The 10,911-nt window shown below is 45.9% G+C and overlaps 1 protein-coding gene across 1 annotated transcript in view; it reads left to right on the top strand.

Annotated features, from left to right (window-relative positions):
* The window catches only part of LOC106722173 (lipopolysaccharide-induced tumor necrosis factor-alpha factor homolog), a 30,128-nt gene extending 24,338 nt beyond the window's left edge, over positions 1–5,790 (top strand). Inside the window, exons 4-5 of the mRNA XM_025203138.1 lie at positions 2,689–2,848; positions 5,682–5,790. Of these exons, the coding sequence (XP_025058923.1) occupies positions 2,689–2,848; positions 5,682–5,790 (269 nt within the window). The remainder of the gene's footprint in view (positions 1–2,688; positions 2,849–5,681) is intronic.
* Positions 5,791–10,911: the final 5,121 nt, after the last annotated feature.

Below are 10,911 nucleotides of genomic sequence, written 5' to 3' on the forward strand. Positions count from 1 at the left end.
CGCTCTTTCCTGCCTATGCAGGGGGTCGGACTCGATGATCTATTGAGGTCCCTTCCGACCCTAACATCTATGAATCTATGAAAACCCCATATCCCCACACACCCACTGCCCCCCACAAACCTGTACCCACTCCTGCGTAATATACAAGAGTAAGACTTCATTTTTAAGCTATTGTGCAATCACCTTTATGTACACTACACAAATGCATGTGAATCAGGACAAAAATATTTTTTGAAATCAAATTAATGAATGTTGTAGGTGTTCAATTTTTAGAATATAATTTGGTATTTTTCTGGCTCCGAGATGGCAAAACTCCTTGCTGAAAGGAGTACTTCTGGGGGACAAGGGGAGAGCCTTCTGGTGGCAAAGGTCAGGGGCTAGGGGCAGGACTTCTGGTCCCAAGATAGCCACCAGGGAGCAGGGCACCTGTCAATGGGTAAGGGATTGGAGTTAGCATGTGTTAATTGTAACATGTAAGTACACCTTAAGAGGTGGAAGAACAGGTTTTAAATCTCTCCTGATCCTAGGTTTTGAATCCACCTCCCTCTGGTATCTTAACCAACTGGCTATATTGGAGTTGATTGCTCTCAGTTTCTCTTGTCGACACTGTTCCACTTAGTAAAGAGATTTAAATATTTGCTAAACAGGGATTATAATTTAGGTCAGTGTCTCTGACCACCACATTAGAGAGTCTCAGTGCATATTGAAGTCTTGCAGACAAGGGGGAACAGATTCAATATCAGATTTTGAAGAAAGGCTACTGCATGATATCCAGCTGCCTAGGAGTCAGGGCACTTCCCTGGGAGGTAGGGGTGTGAGTTAAAACATCTGCGCACACAGAAGACCCCTAGAAGACATGTAACCCCTGGGTTATTAAGTAAAGGGACAGTTTCAGTCACCTTTTTCTTTAGCAGTTTGTGAATCTAATGTTAAAAAATTGTGTCAAATTCATTAATAGTTTTGGAATGACTGAAGCCACATTTTTGGTGAATACATTTTCCCCTGGAAAACTGACACGGTACTAAGGACTATCTATTATTATCCTCTTAAAAGTTTCCAATCATACCTTTATTGGAAAAGACAGAAACTGCCAAATGCGTCAGTTTCCAAACACTGTCAGTGAAGGTCAGCATTATTTTTTAGTGATGAATTAGCCAAATGTATGAATAAAATTTGATGGGTTTCTTTCTATTGCCAGAACTGATTAAAAAACTCTAGTAACATTCAATTTGTGTGTCACTGTAAGGTTTTCTGTCAGTTACCAACAACATGCAGAGTTAGATTATGAACAATCCTGTTCTAAAATCCAGGATGTAAACCCTTATGTTTTAAAAACACAAGATAACCACTAATTGCTGGGTGGTAGAAAAAACTTCCTCTCTTGGGAGATTATTCCATAAACGTCAGCTATGGGTTTCCATGCAGTCTGTTTAGCCACAATCATTTAGCGCTACTCATTGAGACAGCATAAAGGAGTGGGTAAATAATACAGCTCATCCAGTATGCCAGTTCCTGCAGAGTATTCTTAATCAACATTTGTGATATACGCTGTCCAGACTAGACACATTAGGAATAGATTTGTGACCTGTACACCTACTATTAAGGTTGTTAGTCCTAAGAATTTCCATTGAAAATATGCTTTCTTGCAACTCAACTAGAAAAAGTTTTTGCAATCTCAGGTTTGATTTGATGTTTCAGAACATGGGAAATGACATAAGAGTTGTCCAGAATTTACTAGTTTTCTTGCGAAGTGCCAGTTATTTTGTTTCTATTCTTGGTTTTTCACACCTCTCAGTGTTTCATTCTGAGCATGAACATGGCAAAACAAAAAATAAAAAAATTCTGGCAGTTTTAAAAATTTTGCCTGGTTTGGACTCTGAGCATTTATATACATGCTCCGGGAGGTGGGTTGCTTTAATTAGCGCTGTTCCAAGAGCTGTGCTAATTAAAGCGCCTAGAGCGTCACCTGTATCAGTGTCCCCGTGCCAAAAAAAATGGCAGCAGGGCACTTTAAACAAAAGCTCGTTGAATGAGCTTTAAAGCACTCCACCATAACATTTCAGCACAGGGATGCTGATACACTTGACCAGGAATCCTGGTTTTCTCTGATTTAAAAAAGTCCCCAATTTTTAGTCAAAAAAAGTAACCCCAAATCCACATTTTCCCATGATTAAAATGAAAAAATACTATATATATAGTGAAACACCATATAGAAATATAGCTATATAATATTAGTGGTGTTTCATTTAAATAATGGAAAAACGTGGATTTGGAGCAGGATCGGGTCCCTTGGGTAAAATGAAACACCATTATATATATCTTTATATATTAGTGGTGTTTCATTTAGATCATGGAAGTGTGGATTCAGAGTTACTTTTTTTTTTAACCAAAAATTGGGGATTTTTTTAAAATCAGAGAAAACCAGGATCCCTGCACATGATGCTGGAGTCTACTGGAGCACAGTAATTACAGCACGTTGGAGCAGCCTCCCTGCACATGTATAGGGGCCCCAGTGTGAAACGCTGTTGTTTGGTTTTCTTTTTTTTAAGCTGGATGACCTTAGTAGAAGTGATCTTATATATATTTCTCTCTATGTGGCTGTTGTGAGAAAATGGGAGAAGTGGCAAGGAGACACAATAAGGGGTAATACTAATTCCCATTTTACTTCGTATTTCTTTCTACATTCAGTATACATAGTGTCTCAGCCTCCAATTGTTGTAGCAGGAATCTTTACAAGCAAGCCAGCATCCACAATATGTCCATCTTGTCGCCAAGCCATTACTACACAGGTTGTCTACAGACTGGGTAAACTATCTTATCTTCTATGTTCCGGGATGTGTGCCACTGGGTAAGCATTTGTTTATTTTACTTTAAAGACTGAATTACCAAAATATATATTTATAACAGATTGATAGTTCAGCTGAAAAATCTCTCTCTTCCTAGACTGACTCTTAGGCAGACAGAACCAAAAGAGCAGCGCTGTACTGTATGATCTTACCAGTCTCAACATACTGTATGATCTTACCAGTGTGTGTCCAGTACAGTTGTAAGGTGTGAATAAGAGATGAATTGAATCAGATATTAACCTTCTCATTAGGCAGTCAAAAGAAACAGAATTTATACAGCCTTGTCTTCTTTCCCACCAAAAGTTACAGTCACTTTTTCACTCCTCTGGCTGAATGAACGTAATGATTTACGCAAAGTGGAACAGTCCAACAGATGATTCTGAGAGACATCTGTGTCAGAATGATCAAATAGCCCTATGGTTGGGCATTCACTTGGGGTTTGGGAAACCTAAATTCAAGTCCTTGGCTGAATTAGGACTTGAACCTAGGTCTCCCCTATTCCTTTGGCTCTACTGGGATCTATTTCTATTTCTTTCTTTAAAAACTTCAAAAAGTCCTTTTTGAACATGATGTCCTATGGGATTTTTTCACAATCTCTAAGTTTGTGGGACAGAACATCTATTTTCTGACAATTCCACTTATCAGAAACCATGCCAGCCCAGATCACTTAGGCTTGGAACAGACGTTGCATTTGTCCCTGGATAAATTGTGCGTTTGTCCAGAAACAAAGTTATTTTATAATTGGTGTGTACATGCATTGCCCTTCTAATCAGGGTTTCGTGAGAGGCTGAATGCAGTGCTGCTTTTCTGCCATTAATTCAATGATGCAATCCTGGGATAAGTGTACAGATGTATTTTACAATATCCCAGGATAAGCTGTTACTATTTCTTATCTTGGAAACTTCTTTAGGATTTATCCCAAGATAAGTGCAATGTCTGTTTGAAGCCTCAGAGTGGTACACCACTTCACAAACACATTTTTCTAGGCATGTTTTACCTACAACTTGGGCTAAAAACAGATGTTGGATTTCTTCCAGGACAAAACCTTTTATTCTGGGATCCTACAGACCTACAAGACCACTGTCCCACTTTAAGTACCTGTGAAGTATCCAACAGTTAAAATAGATATTGCATTTGAGGCAATTCTGACTGATCCCAGGCAAAACTTGGGACTAACACAGCTTGCCCCAGGGGTGGGTAAAATTCAGCCTGTAGGCTGAACTGCTCCACCAAATGATTTTGTCTGGCCTGCGGTGGGTCCCTTGGTCCTGCTAGGCCCAGGTACAGGGCACAGCCTGGGCCATGACGCATGCAGCCAGTCCCACCATTCCCAGACACACAGCAAGGCTGGAGCAGCACAGTGACTGGACTCGATTCCTGGCAGCCCCAATCGTGGTGGCTCCTGGCTGCCACCTCCACTGGACCCAGCCCTGCTGCCCAGGCACCCCAGCCTGTCTGCTGTGCACCCACCGCTAGAGGTGGGACCTGCATGTGGCTGGGATGGGGCTGTGGGTGGACAGGGAGTAACATCCAGGAGTGGCATGGATGGGCAGGGCTACAATCATGGGGCAGTGACAGCACAGGGCTGGGGCCCAGACCAGAGCCATGATCCACTGCCTGCACACCCGTGACAGGTGCTGGCTCTGTGGGAAGGGGAGTGCAGGGAGCAAATTCCAGCTCTGCCCCAGGCCCCAGCCCCACACCGTCACCACCCACCCATCCCACTTAGATGCAGCTCCCCGACTGCCCGCCTGGCCAAGAGCCCCCTGCCCACATGGGTCCTGGTTGGTCTCCATGGAGACCCTGGGATCACAGGGCAGTAACAATGTGGGACTTGGGCTTGGGGCAGAGGTGCAGTCTGCTCTCTGCTTTTCCCTGCCTGTAGAACCGGTACCCACTGTAGAGATGTGCAGTGAGTGGATTGTGGCTCTGCCCCAAGCTCCAGCCCCACGTTTTCACAGCCCTGCAATCCCAGCCCCGTCTGGCCCAATGCAGAGAAGAGCCACTTAAGGAGTTTTGGTGAGCTGCTGAGGTGGAGGGGATGCTGACCTGGCCCATGACAGATCAACAAAACTCCCTATGTGGTCCTCCAGCCCAAATAATTGCCTGGCTTACACACTTAGCTTGTCCCAGGAATGAAGGGTAATCACCATGAATTAGCTGCAATTGTCCTGGGAAAAAAGTGTTGTGTCAGGCTAAAAACAGATGTCAGATTTCTTTCAGGACAAAGCCTTTTAATTTGGGATCCTACAGACCTACAATCCCATTGTTTCACTTTAAGTACCTGTGAAGTATCTGAGTTAATTTTTTGTCCTGGGATAGTCATAGCCAATTTGAGTTAATTGCCATTCAAACTACTGGTGTAAATTATTGTCCCATGTCTGTTTTGATGCAAGTCAAAACCTAAGACAATCTGACCCAAATGTGATGTCTGTTTTTAATCCTAGAATACTTTACAGGTACTTAAAGTGGGACAAGTACCTCGCTGGGGTAAGCACCTTGCTGGGCTCACTTGACCCCAGTTGTTTTCCTGCCTAGAGGAGGTTGGGGGGGGAGGCAGGGGCAGGGCTGGACCCAATGATCTGTAAGGTCCCTTCCAGCCCCTAATAATCTAGGATTCTATGAACCAGGATAAAAGGCTTTGTTACTGGAAAAATCCAATGTCTGTTTTTACCCCTAAAACAACACCTTTCCCTGGGACAACAGCAGCTAATTTGCAATAATTGCCACTCAGGCTATGCCTGTAAAGACAGAACTAGATACTGCCTTTCATTGCCTCTGCCATTATAAATTTTCTTTTGTTGCATACCTCTCTCATACACCATTTGGCTCTAGGTGCTGTTTAGGCTGTTGCCTCATACCGCTCGTACTGAAGGCCTGCAAAGATGTGGACCACTACTGCCCACGCTGCCAGTTTCATATCTTCAGATACAAAAGGATTTAAGAAACCTGTGCGACTGTTTAAAGCCAAGTCACTGCTTTTGCTACTGATGTCAACAATTCACAGATAAATGCATTTTTTGGAAATAGGCTGAAGTGGCCCTCAGCAAGTCCCAGCAGGCTGGCACATTGGGAGCTGTCAGGGCATCTGATAGCTTTGGAAAGCACCTTACAAATAATTCCCTGGCTTTTGCCTCAAGTTTGTGTTTTGACAATTAGATGCCCGTGCTTTAAATTACAGGGGCTCAAATTTTTTGGCCTGGTGGGCCTGACTGGCAGTGCCCAGTCCATCCACAGGCCGGATCCAGGTGGTGTCCTCAATTCGGTGCCTGGTGGGAACCATATAGCCTTGTAGAGGTGGGCACAGCGGGGCAGCTGGCCCTATTGAAGCCCCATGGAGGAAACGAGCTTGACCCAGCCCTGCAGGGAGAGAAGGGGCTGTGGCCAAGCCCCAACACCCACTGCATGGAGCAGGAGGAGGAGGAGATGTGGCCCAGCTGCAATGTGGGGATGAAACGGGTTGCAGCCCTACCCAGGGCTTGAGGCTTTGGCAGGGGGAGGGCGGCTATATTCATGACTGTGCTCCCGTGCCAAGTGCCAGGCCCTGTCACACCCTGCTGCATGAGAGGGAGGTGCACTGTGCTGTGGGGGCAGCCCAGGGGCCCTGCCAGTGCCCACCCTGCTTCCCCGCTCCCACCTGCAAGTGCCAGGGGCTGTGGGCAGCATGGCAGGGATGCACCTGTGCACGGGGGAAGGGACTGCCTCGTGGGGCAGCCGCTGCACCCCCTGCACTTGTCAGCCATGGAGGCCCAACACCAACAGCTGCAGCGTCTGCACTGCAAGGCCCCAGTGGTTGGGCGAGGGCGGGAAGCACCTGGTGGGTAAAACCGCACTGCATGGGATGGCTGTGCCCCCTCAGCCTTGCAGGCAGGGGAGAAGTGCCACTCTTGCACAGCGCAGCCGATGGGGCCCTAGCCTGTGGTGCAAACCACAGAGCTGAGTCTGGGCTCGGTGACAGGCAGGGAAGATCCCGATGCTCTCACTGTGCATGGCAGACGCGGGTGGGGAAGAGCCCCACGGGGGCCGAGCACCAGTGACCAACCCTCTGAAGGGGGAGATGGCCTTTAGCAAGGGGCTGCACAGCCTGCCTGCAGGACCCTGCTCTCCACTCCTGATGGCAGGGTTTCAAACTTGGGACAGAAAAGTGACTAATTAAATAATAAATAAATAATAATGACCCAGTTCAGCTCTTTGAGGTGGCAGCCCTCTCAAAATTACTGCAAAACAGCTCTTTCCACAAATGGGCTGCTCTGGGGAGGAGCTGCAGGACCTTGACAGAGGGACAAGAACAGATGTCCCTGGGCTGTAGCATCCCAGGCGAGGTCCCACAAAAGGTATGTCCAGCTCAGCTGCACCCAGCCTGAAAGATAATGGGAAAGCTACTGAAAGCTATTTTCACTTGCCTGAAGTGCTTCAAGACTAGACGGCAGCTGCAAGGTATTTCTTCTCCCAACTGATGTTGAGGCCCTCCTCCATTTAGAACTTTTGGCGATAGAAGAGTAATAATGCCAAAGAAAACACCTGCAGCAGATGCTTTCTTATTTCTGTGGAGAGGTGAGTATACCCCTATATCCAGGCTCTGAAGGGCCAGAATATTGAACATTTTGCCATAAAGTAGTCGCAGTTAAGTCGTTGGGAAACCCAGGAAGGTGACTGTTTCTTCTGTTTCAATGGCATCATTTGGTCTGAAAGTTCACTTTGAGAAGACAGAGAAACTATCTTTGCAGGACAGAAATCAAATCTCCCTTTGCTCATGAAGCAAGATCAGGTGTTTGAGGGATGCTGATTTGTTTACCTGTCTGAAAACAAGTGGAACAGAAAGAAGCTTGGCTGCCCAGACCAGACTGAAGTCGTGGGTTATACAGAAATAAAAAGGACCCATATGATTTGGCAGTCCCCTGCACATACTCCACCATCTGTGAACTAAAGGGGAGGATGCAGAAGGGAGCTCAGTTCCTTCAAATATCCTGTTCAAAAGGTGCCAGGTATTCTTATGTCTGCAACGGTCCACCCCTTTTGAAAAAAGGTCATTGGTTGGGCAACCACCCATTAGCTCCAGGCATATCTGGGTATCCTCAGTTTCCTAGTCTCTTATCAGACTGACTTTTATCCTTGATATAACACAGACTGAACTCATGGCCTTGGTTGGCTGTCATTGCCTTGAGATTGATAGCAGGACATACGCTAGATGTTTCGGAGGCCTTTGACACAGCCAACCATGAGGTTCTGATTAGTGTTTACAAGACCCAACGGATATTGGCAGGACTGCTCTTTCCTAGCAGGGGGTCCTAGAGGACACTGATGGATGAATGCTTGTCATCCCTTTGAGATCTTTTCTATGGGGTCCCCAAGGCGCCATCTTGTCACCTCTCTTGCTCAAAGTGTTATATGAGGCCATTGGGTGAGATTGTCTTTTCTGTGCCTGGCTGCAGCTGGGGATTGGATGCAATTGAACCAGCTGAAACTGAATCTAGGTAAAACAGAGGACATTGGGGTGGGTAGACCACTTGATCTGGGGAGGATTGAGACACTGATCATTGAAGGGTTCAGCCTCCCCATCTCACTCAGGTTTGCAGCCTTGGACTGCTTCTGGATCATCTGCTGCACCCTAGACCTTTTGCACACACCTCTCCAACCATACCCTCCTGGATCAGCAGCGGCAGGGGGGGCCCCCCCCCCCCCCCTGCCCTGCCTGGGCAGCACCTAACCCTAGCCCCATTCCCTCCCTCAACACAGGGGGCACTGCCCTGCCCCCCCCTTTCCCTCCCCCTCCCCCTTTCACCACAACAGACTTAGCAGCTGCATGGAGCTCTCCATGCTGCCAAGCTGTGCTCCTCGCTGCCTGTGTTCTGCGGCTGTGCACACGCATGGGTATTTGTGCGCCACATCAGGCCGATTTACGATGTAGCCAAATTTCTTTATATCAGTGCTGATCCAATATTAGAACAATGTATCGGCGTACCTCTACAGATCTTCACGTGATGGCCTTCCACCAACTCCATTTAGTGGAAAGGTTGCAACCTGCTCTTTCAGGTTCTGATTTGGCCACCATCATTCAATACCTTTCTAACCTCAAGTCTAGACAATTGCAACGTGCTCTACAGGGGCTGCCCTTAAAAACCATCTGGAAGCTGCAGCTGGTGCAGAAAATGGCAGGAGCACAACTCCAATCCTTCAGCATCTGCACTAGCTCCCAAGAGCTTTCCAGTGCTGGTTTTGACCTATAAGGCCTAAACAGTTTGGGTCTTACATACTTAACAGACAGCCTTTTCCTTTGTATCTTATCACAACCCCTAAGTTCAGCCAACAGCAACCTCCTGCAAGTAACATCAGCAGGGATCCTGGTTTTCCCTGATAAAAAAGCGCAAATTCTTTGATATCCCCCCCCAAATCTATGATTAAAATGAAAGGCCCCTCACTTCCCGCCCACCCGTCCTGCTGGTGCCCCTCACTCCCCCCCTGCCCCACAGCCCCCTGCCCCAGCTAGTGCCCCTCACCCCACCAGCCCTGCTGGTGCTGCTCGCCTCCCACCCACAGCCTCCTGCACATTTTACTCCATTTTTCCATGGGAGATGGAAAACCCAAATCCCTGACCATCAGTATGTCAAAGTTCCCTTGGCAAAAATGGGTCGGTGGTTAATCTTGGTAGTTGCTTTCCCAGCTCCGGAACTCCCTCCCTCTTGAAACCCACCAGAGCCCAAGCCTGGACATCCTCCAGGAAACAGCTTTCTTTGGGTGGGCTTTTAGAAAGTAAAACTAGGCCTAGATACTGCTTAGTGAGCCTTGCTCTTACGCTATTCTAGTTTAATTTTTAAAGTTTTGTTACTCTTTTGCTTTATAAATTATTCTGTTCTCTTACTGTAAACTTCCTGAAGCCTTTGTTGGGAAGCGTGGCATATAAAAATCACACAAAAATATTTCCAGCCTGAGGTTCAAGCATGAGAAATTTTAGTTCCAAAGGGATATTTTTTTGGAGAAGCAGAGACTGCAGAAAACATGTCCAAGAGGTTTTAGTATACCCAATTTAAATAAAATGCTGAAATATTGAGTAACAATAAATTTTTCAGTCCAATTCACTGGGCTACTACTGCATTACTTTTTATCTCTATTGTACAGGTTCTTCAGAATTAAACAGCTGAAATTATGTCAGAGAACAGGATGTTAGGATATGCCAGATATTTGTACTTGCACTTCATAGCTTTGTGGGAAATTATCTGAAAAAGTCACGTGACAAGTGTAAGACTTAGCTGGTTATACATGTTATGACACTTTCATTCTTAATTCATTCTGAGGACAGTTTTTGATGTCACATGCCAACAGAGTCTGCATGAGACCCTCACCTGAAATGTTTAAAAACCTCTCCTCTAATTTTCTTCTTCTCAAAATCCTGCTGTAGAACAATCATGAGTCAGCTTGTTGGGGCAAAGAAATTCTGTTTTTCTGATTTTAGAAGTAGCCTTTTGCAAGCATGGATCGGAACACAGTTTTGTCCCCATATACAGAGGCAGGCTGGTTTAGATTAATTTTGTAAGAATTTTTTTTTGAGAGAGAAAAGAATTAAATTGTCACCTGCTGATTACACCTAGGAAACCTAGGAGGTAAGGAACCCATGCTTCAGGAACAAGAGGTTTTCACTGTGATCACTATGACAGAGTGAGCATGAATTTGAACCTGGGTCTCCCATACACTAGTGGTTTCAAGTCACCAAGGCAGCCACACGGCATGTTCTTCCTTCTGAAATAAAAAGTCCAGGTTTCATACCAAACATTAAGAGGGCATCTGTTTATTCAAAAGTATTTTCTTTGCTTTCATTTGATATGGGGGGCGGAATCAAAACCCTGTAAATTACACACTTGAAGGGAGAGAGAGGCTGCAACTAGATTTAGACAGACTACAAAAGTGGGCAGATGAGAATAGGATGGGGTTCAGCATAGACAAATGCAGGGTGCTGCACCTCGGGAGAAGGAATCCACAGCATACGTACAGGCTGGGGAGTTCTCTTCTTGAAAGCGCAGAGGCGGAAAGGGATCTTGGAGTCATTATTGACTCCAAGATGAACATGAGC

This window comes from Alligator sinensis, unplaced genomic scaffold (assembly GCF_000455745.1).
Source record: "Alligator sinensis unplaced genomic scaffold, ASM45574v1 scaffold73_1, whole genome shotgun sequence".
Classification (NCBI taxonomy): Eukaryota; Metazoa; Chordata; order Crocodylia; family Alligatoridae; genus Alligator; species Alligator sinensis.